At 36.2% G+C, this 24196-nt stretch overlaps 1 protein-coding gene across 1 annotated transcript in view; it reads left to right on the top strand.

Moving 5' to 3' along the window:
* NXPH1 (neurexophilin 1) overlaps positions 1 to 13558 on the top strand; it is a 296639-nt gene extending 283081 nt beyond the window's left edge. The window contains exon 4 of the mRNA XM_059396782.1: positions 10016 to 13558. Within this exon, the coding sequence (XP_059252765.1) occupies positions 10016 to 10777 (762 nt within the window). The 3' untranslated portion in view covers positions 10778 to 13558. The remainder of the gene's footprint in view (positions 1 to 10015) is intronic.
* The last annotated feature ends 10638 nt before the right edge of the window (positions 13559 to 24196 follow it).

Below are 24196 nucleotides of genomic sequence, written 5' to 3'. Positions count from 1 at the left end.
CTGTAGGTAAGCTTATGAAAATTGTATTCAAAATGTTCTTGGTTCTTTAACTGTAGAGGTAAAAAACATGCCTATGAAGAGCCACAGACTATTATTTCTGCTCCTAAGAAATACACTTTTTCATCCTGTGAAAATATTGTTCCTTCCTTCACGCTTAGTGTGTAAATTTACATTAAGTTCTGACACATAAATACATTAATACTGATGAGAAATTAAGAGTAATTATTCCACTCAGCCCCACTTAACCCATTCTCTCAATCTCTGACTGCAAAGCCTATTTTCTTAGTTTCTATGCACTACAACCTCCCAGCACAGGGTTAAAGGAGAGGCACAGAGTTCCTTCTCTGCTTTTCCATTGTTAATGCAGCACTGATGCTCCTGGAGCACTGCTTTGCAGCAGACGGAAATAATGTATTTTTGATGTATTAAAACACTAACCCCTTTCCTCTGGCTTATTATATATAATACAAGCACTCCCTGTATTGTCAATGTCAAGTGCAGACTCAAAACTTGTAAAAGAGAAATCTCTGAGGCCCACCCCCCAGCTTGATTGTGATTAAAGAACAATGACCTTCACTGTTGAAATCAATGTAACTAAGAATATAAGCCACACAAGTCATATATGCTGTGATTACTCTATGCAAGGTACTCCCTTCCCCTAAGGTACAAAATGCTATACTATGAAAGAACATCCCCCAAAGAGTTAATAGTCCTCTTAGGAAAACTTGATGAAAAAGAGCCTCACATGCCTAGAAATATTTGCATATTTTTCTCTGAACTAGCTAAGAAAGGGGCTGGAAAAAACCTTGGGCACAGGTAGCCCATCTTGTGAAATTTTACAATGCCTGAAATAAAATTCAGGTTTTTTTTTGAGAGAGAAAAATTAAGCAGCACAGTATAAATTAAAGGATAAATAAATAAATAAATTTATTATTATTATTATTTTGAATATTCTACCCAGTGTAAGCCTGTGGCCAATGAAGACAGTTTTTAGCATGGACAACTTAAGTGTATGCCCTAAGAACTCTTTTTCTAAAAGAATCACACAAATCCATACATCAATGAAAATTAATATCCAGCTCATAAGTAGAGGGTGACTGAAACAATAATGGCAGAAAAAGTAGTAGAATCAAGGTTAAAAACAGCTGGAGGTAACCTGACCATGAAACAATGTAATGGTTAAGGATCTGTCATGAAAGGTAAGCAAAAGGTGGAAGTCTGGTCCATCCATATCATAAAATTTTATATTCTCCTTTAATAGAGATGATATACCTAGAAGTACTAAGAGGTATATATCTCTAAAATGCTTTGTTGATAGGGAAATATATAATGTAATCATAAAATATGACACTACATATATAATATTTATATGTGAAAACTAAGATTGAGAAGCAATACACACCAAAATTTTGACAAGTTTTACTTTTGGAGAGAGGGGTGAGATTGTAAAAGAGTAGGGGTTGATGATGAAGACAGACTTTTACTTTTTACTTCATAAATTCTATAACATTTGAATGTTCTAATAAACATGTATTAATGTAGAATTGCATGATTAAAATAATTTTAAAAAGTAAAGGACACAGCCTCTGCAGTAACTAGGGGGTAGTTCTTTCACTTAACAGCAATAATCTGGTCAGTCTCTTTCTGAGTTTCTGTATCTCCATGTGTACGCTAAAGATAACAATATTGACTTTGAAGTGTGTGAGTGTGGGTATGTGTGTGTGTGTGTGTGTGTGTGTGTGAATGAGTGGTGTGTGCAGTTAATTAATTAATTAATTAATTTTAGAGTAGGGAGAGAGAGAGAGTGAGTGAGGCAGGCCTTGGTCTAATGACCTTAGATCATGTCCTGAGTCAAAATCAAGAGTTTGATGCTTTATCTACTGAGCCACCCAGGCACTCCTGTGTGTAGTTGAAATAAAATACAATGTCATATATCAAATACTAATTACAATGATATTACAATGAATATGGTGTGCCTTATCCAATAGCAGTTGATAGTATGCAACATATGTTTAACACAGCAAATCATAAATTGTCAAAATGAAGTAATCATAGAGCAAGACCATTTTGTTGATTAGTTATTCACTGTTGAAAGATACTGCTTAAGCGTCAAGTTGTTTAAAATTTTTGGTTTAAGTATTCATACAGTTGATGAAATAAATACATAATTTTCAAAGTAATTTTGAAATTATTTATATTGAATAGTAATAGATCGGCAGTAAAATGTGCAGGTTAGTGGAAATTAAAAGACATCTTACCGCTCTTTTATAAAAAGAGGTACACAAACATCTGGAGACACCTCTCGTTGGATACAGTACATATGTAAAGGAAGGATATGTTTATATACAGTCTCATAAGGCCAGAGCAAAACTGAGGGGGCAGTATAGTTGAGGAGCGGTTTATTTTCCAGAAGTGGTATCTTTCAAGAGTATCTTTAATGATAATGTATTGACATTATGATTGGAAACCTATTATGAAAAGATATTAGAGGACCTGATGTGAAGGAATGGCCCTAAAATATAAAGAAAAGGAGCTAGATGGAAGTGTGGCAGCTCTTATATGCTTACATTCCACCATCCAATGGGAGTCTTTTCCCCTTAGTCCCATACACCTGTCCTGCCCCAGGCAAACTCTCTTCATGTTACACCCAAGCTCTGTTTTTGTTTATGGTTGAAGGACATGACCCTTCTCCTTGTAACTATTTTTGGATGTTCTTAAATACATGTGTACTTTAAGTCACATACATCAAATCATGCTAAGAATCTTTTTGATCCTCAGTGTCTCTAAAACAATGAGACAGACAACTCTCATAATTTGTGGAAATGGTATCCTTTCCTGGGTACCTGCAAGCCAGCTCCTTTGGAATGGGCATGGTGGCTTTGACATGGAAAATTATATTCAGTCAGAGAGTATATTTGGTGTTTTCATTGGTACAGAATAAATTATTTGTAGAAAAATTTCCTTTGGAAATTTTGCCTTTTGGAATTGGGTTCATTAGATGTTGTCAGCTTCTTCTTTCGTATTCATTTTTACGCCAAGGTCTTCACTTCTGTTATCACTCAGATATACTGACATCAAAGAATCTTTAGGTGACTTTTAAAATGAAACTCTTTTATTATCTTTGTAACATCAATAGTAGAAGGTGTTCTGGATATAAGGCTTTTTTTTAATGATTTTTTTTAATTCAGTAGGGCTCAGCATTCTTCAGTTTTATATGTATATTTATGTGTTTCAAAATTGAAAATTCTTAAGATGTAAAGCAATATGATAGAACGAGTCAGCCAGTGATTCCAAACTGCAGCTTGGAGTAGATGTATTAAGCTTGTTGCTCTTTCCCGTCTTGCATCTTCTCTTCACCACTACTAAAACTAGCATCAGTAAGGTCATTAGTAGAGGGTTCACAAGTCAAGGGGCTGCTTTTCCAAGTGTTTCTGCTATTCAACTTTTACTTGAAATTCGAGTGTGCCCATACCTGCCTTTCCCCTTCCCAGCTTCTCTTTGTTTCTACAGTAATATTTTCTTTCTAATATCCTCCTTTGTCTTTACCTATCCTGTCTCCTCTTCTGCTTGTCTTCAAAGCACTGGCATTAGCTATTATTACCAACCTTCTTCTGTATCACTGTGACCTATCTGAACAGTACAATCCTTTCATACAACAAAATCAACATCACTATCCTTTTCATTTCTCCAGACATTCAGACCCATGGTACCAGCTTTCTTTGGATAGCATCACTGGAATGACTTGCAGGCACTTCAACTTCCAATTTTCCTCTGAGATTTAATTATATTTTCCAGCTAAGTTGTTACTTCTGTATTCCCTGCAGATGCCAGGAAACTCATTAATTCAACTTTTCATATTCCTGCTTAGTAAAAAATTATCAAGCTGAGTTAATCCTACCTCTGAACTGTTCTCATATCCATTTTTTCTTTCTCTTTTTCTCTGCTATTGCCTTGGTAAAGTCTCAGTTTACTTTCTCAAATGAAGTATCACAGTTAGTTATGTAATGAATGATTCTACTAGTCATTCTTCCTTCAAAGTCTCTCCCTACCAATTCATCCTCAGTGTCTAATCAGTGATCTTTCTAGAGCCAGAATAAACAGAATAAATAAGCAAAAACAGAATAAATAAGCAAAAACAACACACATATATACACACACAGAGACAAAAGCAAAACAGAAAACAATTTAGTGATTCCCCACTTCCTAGAAGTTTAAGTTCAAATGCCTTAGTAGGAACATCACTTTTGACCCTAGCCCACCTTCTTCAAGTTCTATCTACTTTTTACAACTTCTCCTTTTCTTCCTTGTCAGTGTTCCCTGAGGCTCAGCAGTAAGGAGCTATTTTCCGTTCTTATATTTAACATGTCCCTTCTTAGCTCTGTGCTTTACACAGTGTGTTTCTCATGCTTGAATCTCTTTTGGCCTCTTCTCCCTCTGTTGAACTCCTAAGTGTCCTTTATCTCCTAGGTCCAAGGATTATTTCTCCTGCCACAACTTCTCTACCTTTCAACTTTCATTCTGACTACTAGAATGTTGTACATAGTGTTAGTCACATCACATTGTTATTTGCTTAATTGATTTCCCCATTAGACTGTGAACTCCTTGAAGGCAAGGACCATGTCTTACTTAGTTTTGTATTCCTATTATTTAACTCAATATTAGCAGAATCTCGCTATATAGTCATCGAACTAATAAAACAAAAGAAATCAGGATTACCTATGCTCAGTAGGTCTGGAGATTTTCCTAAGGACCCTTCTTGGTTTTTCATGATTGTTCACCTTTTAGACATGCCCTGCTTCTCTCCTAACCTAAGTGAAAGGGAAGGGAAGGGAAAAGAGAAATAAGAATATTCAAGACTGTGTTGTTGACAAATACAGCTGAAACCTGCTTTGATTCTGAGATGTTCTGGAGAGATTTCTTAACAGTCAGCAGCACTGGAAGGCTTTCACATTACAAATAAATTCATTGCATTTGGTAGTTGAGCAATTTAATGGCTGAACTTATGCTCATTCTTTCTTAACCTGAGTTTTACTACCTACTGAACTTGCCATATTTTTTGGTTGTCACAGCTGAACTTTCAAAAGTATATACTTTCTTTTTTAATTGTTTGCCCCAGGGTTTTGGTTACATAAAAGGGAGATATTCTTATAAAAATATTTTTTGCTTTCATATCCTGTCATTACTCATTTACAAAAAAATATTATCCATTGAGATACGGAGGTTAAAATATTTGAGGATGTTAATAGTAATAATGTCAAACACTCACCATGGCGCAGGTATTGCTCTTAGTGCTTTAAATGGAGTTTCCTGTTTGATTCACACAACAGCTCTATGAGGGAGGTAGGCATTCTTTCTCCTAGAAGAGAAAAACTAAGTGTAAACAAGTTGAGCCACTTGCCTACATCATATAGCTGCTGCAGATCATGGCCAAGATTGGGATTCAGGCCATCTAGCTCCAGAACTCACACTCATAATCATTACAGCTGTGGAGAGTATCATTTAGAACTAAATTTCTGTTCTATCCAAAATTCAGAGGTTTATCTGCCTGTCAGTCTTAGCATCCTTTTTGAATAGATTGGTTCTTTAACGTCCTCTCTCCTACTTCCACATTTTTTCCCTTTCACTCCTCATGTGCTGCTTGGTGGATTGCACTCTAATTCCCTTTTACTTCCTTTTTTGAGGGGCAATTCATTACTGCTTCATGAGCCAGTGCACGATGGATGCATTTCATTACAGCCCCTCTCCTAATCAACTGTGTTGATGCTGAGATAACAAGTACCGAAACCAAGCACATGCCTGTATTTATTTTTCTTGTCACCCAAAGAATAAAACTATGTAATTCCAGGTAAAAATGAGAAAATTGGTTATGCATTTATTTCTTATAATTCTTGTATACTTAGCATAAATATAGAGGCTGTCTTTAGGACAACATTTATATCATTAGGCAAGTGGAGATTTTGGATGTTGGCCAATCAATTAGATTTCAAAACAAAATAGAACAAACAAATACACAAGAAATAAACTCACAAGCTAAAAGATCTTTACTATTCTTATAAATTAATGTTTGCTTTAAATTTTATACTATAGCTACTGTTATGGAAAAAGTTTTTTTTTAAGATTTTATTTATTTATTTGACAGAGATCACAAGTAGATGGAGAGGCAGGCAGAGAGAGAGAGAGAGAGAGAAGGAAGCAGACTCCCTGCTGAGCAGAGAGCCCGATGCGGGACTCAATCCCAGGACCCTGAGATCATGACTTGAGCTGAAGGCAGCGGCTTAACACACTGAGCCACCCAGGCACCCCTGGAAAAAGTTATTTTGAAATGCTCTTCTTTCAGTAAATTAGTAGAACTACAGTTGTTTTTGCTTTTTAAATTATACTGATATAATATTAACTATGGAACTACTAAGGATTATACTTTTCATATTAGAGTAAAAATTGTCCCATAGAAGACTGACTTTATTATTCCACAGATGCTTTTTCCTTAAGAAAACTCATATATTTCTATGCATTATCCTTCTCCCCAAAGGATATTTCCTTCTCAATTTCATCCCATTAAGACTTATATACAACGGGATATTATGCAACTGTCAGAAAGGATGAATACCCAACTTTTGTATCAACATGGATGGCACTGGAGGAGAATATGCTGAGTGAAATAAGTCAAGCAGAGTCAATTATTATATGGATTCACTTACTTGTGGAGCATAAGGAGTAACATGGAGGACATTAGGAGAAGGGAAAGAAAAATGAACTGGGGGAAATTGGAGGGAGAGATGAACAATGAACAATGAGAGACTGTGGACTCTGAGAAACAAACTGAGGGTTTTGGAGGGGAGGAGGTAGGGGTTGAGTGGTGGTGGGTATTATGGAGGGTACTTATTGCATGGAGCACTGGTTGTGGTGCATAAATAATGAATCTTTGAACACTGAACAAAATAAAATTAAGATGTTAAAAAAATAAAAGACAATATTTAGTCCTTATTTAAAAACAAATTGAATTTTGATAAGGTAGCCACTTTGCTATTACTGCTCACATACTGCTTGAATGTAATCCATTTCTGGAATGTTTTGGCATGAAAGGAATTTGCAAACAGGAAACAGTTTGGGTGCAGGGTGAAAAGAGGAGTGAGGCCAATTCAAGGCTTGAGGAGAACTGAAAGGGAAGTACCCAGCACTAAAAGAAAGGTGGGCATTAAAGAGGGCATGTGATATGATGAGCACTGGGTGTTTTAGTCAACTAATGAATCATTGAACATTTTATCAAAAACTAATGATGTACTATACCTTGGCTAATTGAATTTAAATGAAAGAAAGAAGAAAGAAAAAGAAAGAAAGAAAGAAAGTCAGTCATTACTAAATGCAACCTTCTTTCTATTCCCTATATTTGCCCCAAGTCTGTTCATTTTGTTTGGGTAATATGTTTTAGAGTTTAGAGATCATGTGCAGGTGGGTGGTCTTTACTTCCCTTAGATGTGGCACCTCCACCACAATCCATGCATTATTTTTGTACCTCATCCCACTCCTAGAGTCTGATTCTCCATTGGTCAGTGTTTGTCTCTCCTCTATTACCCACTGTGCACGGTGGCCTTCTGGATCTTTCTATAAAGGCATCACAGTTGCCTTAAGGATCACAGCGGTTGCAACTGGACCCAGGCTAGTGCTTTTGTGTTAGCCTACCCAATATCATAGTCTTGGTTTTTCATGGTGTGGTTATGAAATATAAATCCCTTTTCTTTCAGAGGCAATAAATTCATATGGGACTAAATTTGCAGGGTTTCTTAGGCTCAGCATTACTAGGAAAAGACCAGCTTCATCTGGTAGTTTTTCCCAGGTGGGAAAGGCTTCATACCACTCACATTGTCTCAATTTGAATGGGTTAGAGATAAGACTATTTGCCAGCTGGCAGTGGGAAAGCTCATTGATCCTTAGGATTTTGTGAAAAGGCAAGGTTACTAGATCTAAGTGACTTTGTTCTAGGTTAGATTACCAGGGCCTCTTGCATGGGTATCCTTGGGGAAAGCCATCCCATATAGGTTGAGTACTTGGCTATGTAATCAAGAGCAAAGCTACCCACAAAACAGACCTCCAAAACAGACCTCATTTGGTGACCTTCTTTCTCTAGATGTCTTCACATAGCAGCCTGGGATTTACAAAAATAGCTACATTAAATTGAACCATTTCCATGTGTCAGCTACCATCATTAAGCACTGCTGTTACATTCATTTTGCAGATGTAGGAAACTGAGGTAGGGAGTTGTTAAATGGCTTGACCAAGGGCACACAGCTTGGCAATGGCAGAACTTAGCATATATTCCAGGGAGACTGGCTCTAAAGTTTGTGCCCTTACTCCCTAGGGTTTGGGATAGAGTCCTTTAAACACAAGTGACGGAGTAAAAGACTATTCTCAGGCCAGAGTTGTACCTTAGGCCTTCATGCCTAAGTCTATAAAGAGACCTCTAGAATGCAGTTCTAATTCCTAGTAGACCTGAATTAAAAAGCTTTCCAGCAATGGCCTCTTACTTGGAGAGCAGTTTGGAAGGGGACTGGAGGGTCCAAAGGAGGCTGCTAAGTGTTAGGCTCATTTCTGAGATAGGACTGGAGATGGAGGTTTATTATGAAACTTGGCTCCTTAATGGGCAGCATGGGACTCTCTTTGGCAGACTTACCCAATAGGCAGTCAGTCTACATCTTAAAAGGTTCTTTTGTATTGGTTGATTCCTGTGGGTTCTTGGCTGTCTTCCCTACTGTCCTTGAGCCCTCCCTGTCATGATCAGAGATCGCTGCTTTAACTTTAGGTTAATGAGTGCATTGTAGATACTCATTTCTCTTTTTTATTTCTTCTATACTAAGGCATAAATATAGGAGCTGTGGTAAGGACAACTCTTATATAATTTGGCAAATACAGATTTGGATGTTTGATCAGTCAGTTAGATTTAGGGTTCCTCCTGGTCTAGTTGGGAATCTAAATCTTCCCAAAGAGATAAGAACAGGGTCCCAGAAGGACGGTTTCTGAATGTGACTTTCACAATCCAACCTGAAGTGACCTCTTTGTCATTGACCAGGTATTGTTTGTTTCTCTAGATTGTCAGTTATCTCTAAGACATTGTGTATTAGATGTTTTCATTTACGTCCCTTTTCCTAGACCACATTTTAAGTCCTTAAGGTAAAAACATGTCTTATATAATATGTTCCATGCCAATAATAGATGATAATAAACATGTTTTGATGAGTTAAAATATGTTAGAGTCTCTTTGCAAAACTGACTTTTCTAATAGGACTGTGGCACAAATTACCAAAAGTCCTTAGGCTGTTGGTTGATGTATTTCTGAGAATCCTACGGCTTTAAAGCTTATAGTAATTTTGAAGTAGAAAAATAACAATGATTTGCAAATTTTTTATTTTAAAAGTGTTTGGATTTTGGTGCTAAGAAATAATTACTTTGGTTTGATTTCTGTTTGAATTCAGTTTGCTTTACTCATGTTAGGTGGTCTTTTCCTTGTTAAAGTCAATGTTTTTATATAGTCTTTTATATAGTCTTTCAGTCATGTTTAGTGGTTTTTATCTACCGACATCATCTCTCTCCCAATCTTATATAAAAATAGAAGTGGTAGTTTTTCATGTTTTATTAAATAACTATTGGGGCACCTGGGTGGCTCAGTGGGTTAAGCCTCTGCCTTCGGCTCAGGTCATGATCCCAGGGTCCTGGGATGGAGCCCCACATCCATCGGGCTCTCTGCTCAGCAGGGAGCCTGCTTCCCCTTGCTTCCCTCCTCCCCCCACACCCGCCTGACTGCCTCTCTGCCTACTTGTGATCTCTGTCAAATAAATAAATAAAATCTTAAAAATAAATAAATAAATAAATATTGGCCATAAATAAATAAATAAATATGCTGAAGGTAATTTAGGTGAAGTGGCCTCATTTAATTCTGAGCCTCTGAGAAAGGGCTTGGATCTGTGTGTTGGGTGTTCTCAGGTACAGAGATGTAAACACCATTTTTCTGTTCCATTTTCAGGTCACATGTGCCAATTTAACGAATGGTGGAAAGTCAGAACTTCTAAAATCAGGAAGCAGCAAATCCACACTAAAGCACATATGGACAGAAAGCAGCAAAGACTTGTCTATCAGCCGACTCCTGTCACAGACTTTTCGTGGCAAAGAAAATGATACAGATTTAGACCTGCGATATGACACCCCAGAACCTTATTCTGAGCAAGACCTTTGGGACTGGCTGAGGAACTCCACAGACCTTCAAGAGCCTCGGCCCAGGGCCAAGCGAAGGCCCATTGTTAAGACGGGCAAGTTTAAGAAAATGTTTGGATGGGGTGATTTTCATTCCAACATCAAAACAGTGAAGCTAAACCTGTTGATAACTGGGAAAATTGTAGATCACGGCAATGGGACATTTAGTGTTTATTTCAGGCATAATTCCACTGGTCAAGGGAATGTGTCTGTCAGCTTGGTGCCCCCTACAAAAATAGTGGAATTCGACTTGGCACAACAAACCGTGATTGATGCCAAAGATTCCAAGTCCTTTAACTGTCGCATTGAGTATGAAAAGGTTGACAAGGCTACCAAGAACACACTCTGCAACTATGATCCTTCAAAAACCTGTTACCAGGAGCAGACCCAAAGTCATGTATCCTGGCTCTGCTCCAAGCCCTTTAAGGTGATCTGTATTTACATTTCCTTTTATAGTACAGATTATAAACTAGTACAGAAAGTGTGCCCCGACTACAACTACCACAGCGACACACCTTACTTCCCTTCTGGATGAGGATGAACATGGGTGAGACTGAAGCCTGAGGAATTAAAGGTCAATATGACAGGGCTGTTACCTCAAAGAAGAAGGTCACATCTGTTGCCTGGAATGTGTCTACACTGCTGCTCTCGTCAACTGGCTGCAAATATGCTAGTGGAAAACAATCTGATGTAATTTCTGCCCAGTCAGCTTCATCTCTTGGTATAGTTGTAAATCACCATAGATTTTAAAGGCACACTTGAAGACATGCTCTCATACATAGATGTACACAAACACACATTCATATACATTTCAGCTTGCATCTGTCATGATTCCTGTCAAGAGGGCTTTCATTGTCTGACTCATAATGGTTTAGGATAAACTATCATCAAATGAAAGGATTAACTAGACAGTGAATGGTTTCTAACACTTGTGGTTATGGAAATCTCTTTTAAAGTCTTGAGTACATGCTCATCAGTAATCCTCATTCATGTATTCCTACTGCTTGGAGTAGCTGTACTGGTAAATACTACTGTAGGAGTATATGCTTGTTAAAATGGAAAAAAAATGTGTCTTTAGAGCTCAGTATTTTCTTTTATGAACACAACAAAATGTAGTAACTTTTTTCCAGCATACAGTAGGCACATTCAAGGTTATGTAAGATGGCTCTTTTTTCTATGGAGGGAGGCTGTTTTCAGTAAAGATGAGCAAACATTTGGAATTTACATGTGGGCAGACATTGGATTACAGCTTTCATCACCAGTCATTGGACTTTCTCAAAGTTGAGACCAGCTAAGGCTGATTTAAACAAGTTCTGATCATTATATAAGAAGGGAAATGCCTGACAGACACCATGTAAGTTATAAGTGTCTGTCTTATCTTTACTACACATATTGTAACAAATTCAATATCCTAGTCTTCATTTGTATGAATGGTTTGTATTGTACATAGTTTAACCAAGTGTTATTTGAGCTGCTTATTAATATTAACTTGTACTTGTCTCTGCTTGTTATTGGTTAAAAAAGAAAAAAAAAGGATATGAGGAATCCATTTTATCAATGTAGCTGTGACCTCCATTAAAAAGACAAACTTAATGTACAAAGCATTTATTCAGCTCAAGTATTGTTGAAAGCTAAACATATACAGCATTACAGTCTGTCTGTATTTAGATATTTTATTTCTGGACAAAATGAAATGTACATAAAAATAAAATGCTTAAAGTTGAGTTTCAATATGTGCTTGTGTAAGATGGTGATTTAAGTGGTTCTGACAAGAAGAATGTGCTGGAATACAGTAATGGTTTTGCATCTCATGTCTCTAAATTTGTACAGAACTATCTAAATTGCTATTAGTTGCTCAGTCAAAACAACTTAGGAGTTTCAATCTCAAGCCTGGGAAGCGGTTGTGGCATATGGTGTCGCACACATTTTTGGTTTACTGTTACGCTAGTGATTCAAGAATACGAAAAATCAATGAGCAGAAGAGATGACTGAGGTCTCCTAAATATTATAACTGTTCTTTTGTTTTTCCTGTGTAGAGTCTATTTAGCAGGGAGATGGAGAGGAAGATAATTTTTTTTTTGTGCCTGATTTTCTCTGATTCTACTGTAATCACTCAACAGAAAAATTACAGTAGCTGTGAAGGGCTTTGGTGTCCTATTTACCTATTACCAAATGGAATCAACTTATCTATATAGCATTGTTTATGGACAGTAAGCTTTCTTTTAAAACATGATTACTGTATGTAATCCCAGCAAGATAAACAGAAGAAGAAATAGGCAAGGTAAACCATTTTTAAAGTCATTAATGGGGGACTGAGATATGAAGAGTCTCAAAGTTAACCAAAGAAGCCAAATTAAAACACTAACCCATTCTCATTTTCCCTTCGTGCTGCATAGGGATAAGTATGTTTTCATATAGAAAATAATGGAAGAACCACAGGAACACAAGACCACAGAGTTCTAAATTGATAACTCAGCAACTGATTAGACTAAAGAGAGCCTTCCATTGCAAATCAAAGACACATCATTCTGTTAAGTGTCCATCTCTCAAAATTCTCCAATATATCTAGACAACCATTTCTATTAATGTATTAATTAATTTGCTATGGAATTTAGAAGCTAATGTTGGAAAAGACTTTCTCTGGCACAACAGGCAATAAATGCTTCATGAGTTCCAGCTGTGGGACATATTTGCTACAGATAAATCTTGTTATTCTGGGATTTATCAAAATGATCACTTAGAAGTTAGTTGTGCTTAGCAAAAAGAATAAAGGAGGAGAGAAAATAATTAAAAAAAATTTTTAGGATCATTTCATTGGTGGACTATAATTTGCATTACGTGGTCTAATCTGTCCTTTTTTATTTTTTATTTTAATTTTATTTTTTAATTTTATTTAAGATTTTATTTATTTGACAGAGCACAGGCAAGGGGAGCAGCAGGCAGAGAGAGGGCAAAGCAGGCTCCCCTCTGAGCAAGGAGCCCAACATGGTGCATGATCTCAGGACCCTGAGATCAAGACCTGAGCTGAAGGCAGACACTTAATCTACTGAGCCACCCAGGCGCCCCTAATCTGTCCTTTTTTATTTCAAAATTCAAGATGAACTAAAAATATACTTCAGTCTCCACCCATCTGCCCTGCTTTCTAACCTCCCCATGAAATATTGCTTTTACATTTTTATAAACTTACAGACCATAGCTAACTAACATCCAATGAATTGAATTATTTTTCTGTAGTCTTTTTCTTTCTTTCTTTCAAAGATGTTATTTATTTATTTGACAGAGACACACTGAGAGAGGGGACACAGGCAGGGGGAGTGGGGGAGGGAGAAGCAGGCTTCCTGCTGAGTCCTGATGCCTTGATGCTGGGCTCCAATCCCAGGACTCCAGGATCATGACCTGAGCTGCAGGCAGATGCTTAAAGACTGAGCTACCCAGACATCCCTGTAGTTTGTTTTTTTTTTTTTTTTTAAAGAAAGAAAATTCCAACAAGAATTTCAATTTTTTATTATTTATTTATTTATTTAAAGATTTTATTTATTTATTTGACAGAGAGAGATCACAAGTAGATGAAGAGTCAGGTAGAGAGAGAGAGAGGGAAGCAGGCTCCCTGCTGACCAGAGCCTGATGCGGGACTTGATCCCAGGACCCTGAGATCATGACCTGAGCCTAAGGCAGCAGCTTAACCCACTGAGCCACCCAGGTGCCCCAAATTTCAATTTTTTAAAATCCAAATTTTTCTTACTCTTTTTTCTGGTCCTGTACACACTTATCCCAAATTGCTACAACATCAACACCTCCGTTTGTAATATAGAAAAGTCATGATGATATAGTGTGTGTGTGTGTCCAATATACTCTTCCTATTCTAGACAAGGATCATGATGAATATGAAGGTTCTAAGGTTTAGATTAAAACTTTATTAAACCAACTTGTTGCTTTAACAAACTGGTTAGTTAAGTATTAATTATGCTAGAAATCTATTTGTTATTTGGAGAAATTAAATTTGAAGTTGCCCTAAGAAAATCATCTCACCTTCTCTAGAATCTTAAAAATACTATTTCACACCTTTGCTAAGATACAGAAGAAAAACTGCAAGAGGGTAATAGCACTTGATGCAAACATGGGTTTGTCATTACCTATTGTTCTTTTCAGAAACATTTTAGAAAAATTAAAATTATTATGAAGAAATAATTATTGCAGTTTCTTGCCTCATGGAAGAAAAAATGATACAAGTTACTCGTCTATCTACTTATGATAAAAACAATGCATTGTCATGGCATGGTTTCAGTTGGGCATTTTTGAGTCCCTGGCTCTTGTTAGAATTTCTCTGCATGAGTAGAAGGGGTATAACTGTTAATAGAATAGTTCTAAAGTTCTGGAAGTAATTATTCTGCAAGTAATTGAGATACTTGTTAAGTTTAAAACTGTGGACTGGGAAACTTCATGTTCCTACATTTCAGCAATAAACTGTAAGCCATATTTTTGCACAGAATAGATTAAAAAAAATCATGAGAAGCCTGAGAAAGTGTTCTGTCTTTTCCCTCTTCCCCACTGTTTTACCTATAAGAAGCAGCTTAATCAATACAAACAGCTCTTTGGCAAAGCATTTTGCATTTCCATCATCAACTTTGAATGAGAGGTTTTAGCCTGAAGCAAATTCAAACGGATGGTTTATAAGCCTTTGAAAAACTTGGTTGCTGTACCACTTTCAGCTATTTACTGATTTTTATTCTATTATCAATCTATTTACCTATTTATATTTATTTATCTTTACATTTTATTAAAAATTCAAATTAGTAGATGCATTAAAAATACAAAATTTAAAACATTAATGTACATAAAGATGATTACTATTTACCTAGTTTATAGGAGACAAAAATCTGAGTATCTTAAAGTCAGAATTGAATCTTGAAAAGCTGGTTGCTACAGCAGGCTTTTCTCAGGAGTCCCATGTCTACCAAAGACTGATTTCAGGGATTAGGAACACAAAGAAAACAATCCTTAATTTTAAATTGATGTGTATCATTGTGTTTTATATCCAATACTATCAGAAACATTTTAAAGTAACAAATTTACAACTGCTTTTTACTAGGATGGCAAAGAAGAGAATTCTCATGAGAGAACTTTAGTTTCAGTTTGTTCATGTGAGCTAAGTCTAGTGACTAAGCCTAAAATTAGGAGACTACCAGTGTCAAGCAGCTGGCCAAGTGCCCCAAGTTTGATCAAAAGCACTTTAATATTTATGGTTCTGCATTTGCAGGAACATGCCTTTTATCACTAATGGATTGGAGGATGACTCTAAAGGTCCCAGAAGTGATGGATTCAGAAGGCTTAGAGATCTTCTGTAGGTGGCTGAGTGGCTGTTGCCATTGGTAGTGCCTTTTGAATTGCCAGGTGTTGATTCCCCCCAATTTGAACTAATGAGTTACACGTACAGCTAAAGCACTGTTCACACCATCCTCACCTGGCAGCAGCTGGCTCCCTCTTTCCTAATTCTATGTCAGGGCTCCAAAGAGACAACACGAATTTTCCTGATCTCTGATGGTCAAATTCCTTTCCTCAAACACAGAAGTAAACGTGGCCATCGAGATTGTGACTATTTAAAAAGTTAAGCAAGAAAGTTTTTGGGATGTGTGATTGCCAAACAAGTAATTTTTCTCAAGTAAAATATCTGCCATTGTTTCTGTTACTGCCAAAATTAGCTTTGTGAATTTTCTGGAACCCAATTTTAAAATTAATTTCTTTTTTGCAATTTATGAAAGTTTTCAGTAGAAAGCATGGCCAAGTGACATCACTCAATAAGGCTGAGAATATTTCATGGGCTTTTTTTTAAAAAGTTGAAATATAATTGCTACATAAGCTTATATTAGTTTCAGGTATACAACACAATGATTTTATATTTTAATATATTGCAAGATGATCACTACAATTAACATCCATCACCATACATAGTTACAAAAATTTTTTTCTTGTGATTAAAAACTTTGAAAATTTACTCTTAGCAGCTGTAAAATATGTGATACAGTATTATTATTATTTTTTAAAGATTTTATTTATTTGATAGAGTGTGTGTGTGTGAGAGAGAGAGAGAGAGAGAGAGAGAGAGAGAGCATGAACAGGGGGAGGAGCAGAGGGAGAGGGAGAAACTGACTCCCTGCTGCAGGGACCCTGATGTGAGGCTTGATCCTAGGACTCCAGAATCATGACCTGAGCTGAAAGCAAACGCTTAACCAACTGAGCCACCCAGGTGTCCCTGTGATACACTATTATTATCCTTAATCACTGTACTGTACATTATACCCCCATGACATATTAATTTTATAAGTGGAATTTTTTACTTTTTTCACCCCTTTCATCCATTTTGTCTACCATCCCTTGGCCCTTTCTGGCAATCATCAATCTCTTCTCTGTATCTACGAGCTTGGTTTTTTGTTGTTGATGTTTCTATTTTTTTTATTCCATTGTAAGGGAATGATTTAGCTAGGATAATGCCCTCCAGGTCCACTCATGTTATTAATGGCAAGATTTCTTTCTTTTCTTTCTTTCTTTTTTTTATTAAAGCTTTTTATTTATCTATCTGACAGATCAAAAGTAGGCAGAGAGGCATGCAGAGAGAGAGGAGGAAGCAGGCTCCCCATCAAGCAGAGAGCCTGATGCGGGGCTCGATCCCAGGAGCCTGGGATCATGACCCGAGCCAAAGGCAGAGGCCTTAACCCACTGAGCCACCCAGGTGCCCCAAGATTTCTTTCTTTTTTAAGGCTGCATAGCATTCCTTCGCATATGAGTATGTGTGGGTGTGTGTGTGCATGCACGCACATCTGCACACAAAAACACACCCCACAATTTCTTTATGCATTCATTCATTAATGGACACTTAATGTTGTTTCTGTATCTTGGCTATTATGAATAAATAATGTTGCAATTGGCATGGGGTTCATATATCTTTTTGACTTTGTCTTCATTTTCTTTGGATAGCTACTTAGAAGTGGAATTACTGGACCATATGGTAGTTCTGTTTTTGATTTTTTGAGGAACTTCCATACTGTTCTCCATAGTAACTGCACTAATTTACGTCCCACCAAAAGTTATGAGGGTTCCCTTTTTTCTGAATCCTTGTCAACACTTATCTTACTTTTTGTCTTTTTGATGATAGCCACTCTGACAGGTATGATGTAGTATCTCATTATGGTTTTGCTTTGTATTTCCCTGATGATTAGTGATGTTGAGCATCTTTTCATGTGGAGAATCATGGCCATCTGCATGTCTTCTTTGGAAAATTTTCTGTTCAGATCTTCTTCCCTTTTTTTTTTGAAGATTTTATTTATTTATTTGACATAGAGAGAGAGAAATCACAAGTAGGCAGAGAGGCAGGCAGAGAGAGGGGGAAGCAGGCTCCCTGCTGACCCTATCCCAGGACCCTGAGATCATGACCTGACCTGAAGGCAGAGGCTTAACCCACTGAGCTACCCATGTGCCCCTTCTTCCCATTTTTTAATTGGATTTTTTGTTTTTCTGCTATTGAGTTGTATGAGTTCTTTGTATATTTTGGATATTAACCCATTATCAGATATGTGATTTGCAGACATTTTATTCCATTTACTAAATTGCCTTTTTATTCTGTTGATGATTTCCTTTCCTGCACAGAATCTTTTTAGTTTGATGTAGTTCCACATGTTTATTTTTGCTTTTGTTGTCTTTGTTTTTTGTGTCAGATCCAAAAAGATCATCACAAGACTAATGTTAAAGAAATTTACCACCTGTATTTTCTCCTAAGTGTTTTATGGTTTTAGGTTCTTACATTCAAGTCTTCAACCCATTTTCAGTTAAGTTTTGTGTATGTTGAAAAGTAGTGGTCCAGTTTCATTCCTTTGCATGTAACTGTCTAGTTTCCCCAGCACCATTTATTGAAGAGACTGTATGTTCCCCATTGTATATTCTTGCCTCCTTTGTTGTAAATTAATTGACCTTATGTGTGTGGGTTTATTTCTGGGCTCTCTATTCTCTTCCATTATTTATGTGTCTGTCTTTTTGCTAATACTATTTTGATTATTATAGCTTTGTAATATAGTTTGAAATCAAACTATATTTGAGTGTGATGCCTCCAGCTTTGTTCTTCCTCAAGATTGCTTTGGCTACTCAATGTATTTTGTGGTTCCACGCAAATTTTAGTATTATTTTTCTAGTTCTGTGAAAAATGCTGTTTGTATTTTGATAGATATCATGTTGAATCTGTAGATTGATTAGGGTAGTATGAAATTTTAATAATATTAATTCTTCCAATCCATGAAAACAGAGTATCTTTCAATTTTTTGAGTCTTCTTCAGTTTTTTTCATCCACTGTCTTATAGTCTGCAGTATAGAGAATATTCATCTCCTTGGTTAAATTTATTCCTAAGTATTTTAAAAATATAATTGTACATAGCAGTTTTTAATTTCTCTTTCTGATATTTTGTTCGTAGTGTATAGAAATGCAATATATATATTTATATATTAATTTTGTATCCTACTTTACTGAATTTGTTTACTAGCTCTAATGGTTTTTTGGTCTTTAGGGTTTTCTAAATATAATATTGTCATCTGCAAATAGTGACAGTTTTATTTCTTCTTTCCAAGTTGGATGCCATTTATTTCTTTTTCTTGCCTAGGACCTCCAGTGTTGAATAAAATTGAGGTAAATGTTCATCCTTATCTTGTTCCTGAGCTTAGAGGAAATACTGAGTATTAGCTATTAGCCTGTCACATATAGCCTTTATTGTGTTGTAGTATGTTCCCTTTATACCCATTTGTTGAGAGTTTTTATCATAAATGAAAGTTGAATTTTATTAAATGCTTTTTCTGCATTTATTCAGAAGGTCATGTAATTTTTAATCCTTCATTTTATTAGTGTGGTATGTCATTTTGACTGATTTACAGATGTTGAAACATTCTCCCATCCCTGGAATTAAATCCCACTTGATCATAGTGTGTGATCTTTTTAATATATTGTTGAATTCAGTTTGCTAATATTTGGTTGAGGATTTTACACTATGTTTATCAAGGATACCAGCCTGTAATTTTCTTTGATCCTTGCATGGTTTTGGCATCAGGGGAATGCTAGCCTCATAAAGTGAGTTTAGAAGTATTTCTTCTCTTCTAGTTTTTGAAAGAGTTGCTGAAGGATTGGTATTAATTCTTCTTTAAATGTTTGGTAGAATTCACCAGTGAAGCTATCTGGTTCTGGACTTTTGTTTTTGGAATATTTTGATTACTCATTCAATCCCCTACTAGTAGTAATCAGCCTGATAGATTTTCTATTTCTCCATGAGTCAGTCTTTAAATATGGAAAACAAAGAATTAAAGAACCAGCAGTGTTGTAAATGAAGTCATAAAAATTATAATCACCTCCATCAAATTAATTCTTACTTGGCTTCATCTCGGGTTAGCACCTTTATGAATCAATCAGCTTTCTATTGGAGTTTTAGAAATCCTAACCCAGTTTCAGTGTTATGATCTTAAAGTTATCAGACTCCTGTGCTTGTCAGAGTCTTTACTAAGAATCTCCTTGAAGATATAATACTTTGCAGGAACACTTTTGCAAAAAGATCAGAGTAAAACAATAACTATATAAATGATAAAAGACTTAAAAATGGCCATGGTGGAAGATCTGGTGTGAGCTTATTATAATGTGATTGATGAGAAAATCTGGGTATTTCTGTGACATACACTGTAAAACGATAAGTAAAATTTTAACTGATAACATTATACCAGAATGCATCAGGATTTTAGGAATTTTGTTTAATTTCTGAATTACTTATTTTAACTACCCAAATCTCCCATGATGATCTAAGAAAGTTAAATATTACTTTTTATTTAACATTTCCCATGAAATTTAACAAATAAGCGTAAAGAAATTAACATTTCTTTTTGTATAAGGACATAGAATAACTCTATTGGAGATCTTCTAGGAACCCTTTTGAAAATCCCAAGTCCACTCAAGGGCAAAAAGACTTCATTTAGAATAGACTGGGGGAGTTTACTAAAAATGTCAAAAGATTAAAAACATTAGTTCAAATAGGATCACAGGTCACTGTGAAACAGTACTTAGTTATCCATTCAAAAAAAGCGTCAAAAGATCCTAAGGCAACTATAAAAAGTTACATTGTTGTAAAAAAACCAAAAACCAAAAACCAACCAACCAAAAAAAAAACCAAAGAAAATCTTTTAGTTCTTTTAATAGAGAAGACTCATTTTTTGTTTGTTTAAGTAGTCAAAAACCTGATAAAGATAACACTGAACACAGGAAGTGTTTTGAAAAGACACAGAATCTTTGTTTCCCAGGCAGATTACATCAAAGAAAAATCTTTGTTTATAAATTTCTTATTAAAAGCAGACCAATAATCTAATTTTGTCCTTTTAACAGAGAGAAAACCAAATTCTAATTTTATACCATTATACTTCTGATATTAAAACTCTTTAAAAAAAAATCCATTCCAATCTTAGCTTGACCACATATAAAATTTCTCTCTCAAGATTTCCTTCCCACAAACCTTCTACAACTTTTTAATGTCCATGCAACTTTCCCCTAATCCCCTTTTTCATTCTAGAACAATCATTCTATTTTAAGACAAAGTTATTTTCTTTTTTCTTCTTCCTTCCCTCATGTCCTTCATACTTTTCCTTATCCAAAACCACATTCTATTTTCCTTACCTACTTTTCATAGACAATTGTTTTCTTTTACCCTTATTATTTCTAATAGTTTTATTACATATTTTAATTCTTAACTCTTAGACTCCTTAATTCCTAGGAAGCAACTGTGGACTGGTAAATTTATAAATATATTTAATAATTTCTGAAGTATATTCTTTCTTGTAGTAAGTTTTTCAATGTGACACAAAACATGTTCACTAATAGATCCAAATATCTTCTTTCTGTAAAAATTTTATAAAAGACAAAAGAAGATAAGCTTATATTTAACATTTAATGTTTTTTATTTGGAAATAATTTCGATAATGAATATCAAGTCAATATTATTTATTATAACTTAGCATAACTTTTTATTTGTATTTTTAAAAATTACTTGCTTTTAATAAGTAATTGTGTTTGGATTAGACATCAAATAGCTCATCTTAAGTTCTTTTTGTTGTTGACAAATTTTGTAATATAAAGATGGCATGAACTTATTTACCTAGTAGACCCAGGTATAAAAAGTTGTGTGTTTGTATTACATTAATGTTGACAATTCTGAAGACATTCTTGTTTTTATTAAATCAACAAACTTAAACTAGCTTTTATCTATCAAAATTTGTCTCAGATCACGTGAACTTGAAAAACATTTGGATTAGTTTGTATATTTCTGAGAGTTTTAGAAATACTTTATATAAACTCTTATTTTTCCCTAAGCCAATTAAATAGATTTCTTTACAGATTAATTTTGGCAATATCATCTGAGGTAGAAAAACATCACATATCTGAAGTATATATACATAGATATACATAAATCCACAGACAGACATAGAGACCTTATAGTTTTCATTCTAAAATTTTAGCTGTAATGATACTTACTAGTTTATAAAAAAAAAAAAAATTGGATCCAGTTTGTGTTTCTAGAAGATGAACAAAGAAGTTAAATTTACCTGCTCAGATGACAAAGTTTATTACTAAAGATTTTTATTTGCATGGTGTTAGAATCCTTTTAGAGCTATTTTTGGATTCATTTCATCTTTTTAGAAGCTTCTGGATACCAATCAAAGAAGGCACTGCTTTTTCTCTGAGAGGTTTGACACTCTCTCTTGTCAAGGACATTATTTAAGACAGAGTTATATAAGTTAAGGTTTCTGCACTACAATTTCCAATTATCCAAAGTTCCCTAATTTTCAAAAAGATACTGGTTCATAGAGGGTATATGCATTGTGGAAGCAGGGATTTTTTGACAGAGGTGAAGAAAGTGTTGTAGAGTAGGCAGAGTCTATCTTTCCCTTTAGATTCCGTAAGATGTCTAAAATATGAGGTGACCTATTCCTTAATAGCTATTCCAAAACAGCTATTTCAAATCATGTATTCTCCCCACTTTCGAACTGACATATGGTGACTTATCAAGAAAATTCAACAAATAAAATACAGTCATGCATAATACAGTTGGAGAGCTCAAAATGCAAAGAGAGCAGAGCATGAGTTTGAGACTTACCCTCAAACTCCAAGGGGAACAAGAAACACTGAACTCAATGCTCTCTGTGGATACTGGCCTTTTGCTCACTGGCCTTGGAATCATTGAAGGGTCTTCTTTGGATCCCATTTCTGATGCCTCGACCTGGCAAAAATTGAGAAATAACAGAAGTAAAAACAATGAATTACTGAAGTATTAATTAGTAAGTTTATTACACGCACAACAAAAAGAAGGCAAACCAGGAACACTTAAACCAAATGCGGAGTGAGTTATAAAGCATCTTATGTAGTGAGAAGGCAGTGACCACTTATTCTTCACAGATTGGTATTCAGATTTTCTTAAATGATAGGGAATTGGTTAATGGTTACCTCATACCAGTTTTGGGAAGCAGTTTAAGTTTTGCTTATGCTTTGCAGAGGTATAAGCAAGAAAGGACTCAGGATAGGTTAGTCTTACAAAATAAACCAAAGTAAGCTTTATTTGTTTGACTAAACTACTTTTGTCTGCTCAGGGAATTTTTTAGTTGACATATAGGTGATACACAATGTTACATTAGTTTCAGGTGTACCACGCAGTGACCTAATAAGTCTATAGTCATGCAAGTGTAGCTCTTCTTAGTCACCACACGACGCTATTACAATACAATATCATTGAAAATATTTCCTATGCTGTACCTTTTATCCCTGCGACTCATTCATTCCATAACTGGAGGTCTTCAGGGACTTCTTAAGGCTGGTCTCCATTTGTTTTTGAGTTTAATAAGAAAAAAGAAAGAGAGAAAAAGAAAGAAAAAAATAAAGAAAGAGAAAGAAAGAAAAGAAAGCAGAGGGAGAGGGTAAGGATGGCTCCCGCTGGCCTCCATCCCAGACAGCATCTCCGCCTCTCGGCCCAGTGTTTTAAAATTAGAAATGAGCCTCTCTCACATACAATCTGGGTGCTCGTCACGCGGCTTGGTCTGTGCGGGGCGCCGGGGCAGGCCAGGCTGGGCACAGGCCCTTTAAGAGCCGCTCCTCAGGTCGCACAGCCTTGTGGGTCTCACAGAGGCAAGCCTAGTGGTTTTCCACGTTAGGCATCTTGGAGGCTCCTCTCTCAGGGCAGGTCTTGAAAAGTCGGAATGCCCAACCTGAGGTCCATAACTTAGCTCCTTAGAAAGAAGCTCCAGGTTTTGCCTTCCTTCCGGTTGGTGGCTCGCGAGCCCGCGTGGGCTTTCTGGTGAGATTGCGTGTGAGCCTCTCCTGCCCTCTTCCGTGCGGCTTCCCTCTCCTTTCCCAGTATGAAGGAGCGGCTCTGCTAGTGTGAGGGTTCTTTCAGAGGAAATTGTTCCACAGGCCGCTGTAATTCAGTGTCTGTGCGGGGGGAGGAGAGTTCGGGAGCTTCCTGTGTCTCCATGTGAACCGGAACTTTTGTGCCCGTGAACTTTTGCAGACAGGTAAGCAAACGTTCTTTTCGCGTACTGCTCCCTTCACGCAAAAGAGAAAGGGGTGCAAGTCCCTTGTAATGGCTAATAGTTATTGAACACTCGAAGGTGAACCATTTACTGGGCTGAGAACGGTCTATGGGCTCCCTCATTTATGCTTCTAGTCAGGGCCCTTGTTGGAATGAGGAGTCTGACGAGTCCCAGAGACATGAATTAACTTCTCTCGTGGCTCAGCTCTTTTTTCCTTCCTTCCTTTTCCTTTTCCTTTTTAAAAAGCGCTTTATTTGTTTGAGAGAGACAGCATGATCTCCAGGAGCAGGGGGAGAGGGAGAGAGAAAATCAAGCAGACTCCATGCTGAGCCCAGAGCCCCACATAGGGCTCCATCTCACCATCCTG

The sequence above is a fragment of the Mustela nigripes genome, chromosome 4 (genome assembly GCF_022355385.1).
Source record: "Mustela nigripes isolate SB6536 chromosome 4, MUSNIG.SB6536, whole genome shotgun sequence".
NCBI classification, from domain to species: Eukaryota; Metazoa; Chordata; class Mammalia; order Carnivora; family Mustelidae; genus Mustela; species Mustela nigripes.
This window is presented reverse-complemented; position numbering and strand designations above follow the sequence as displayed.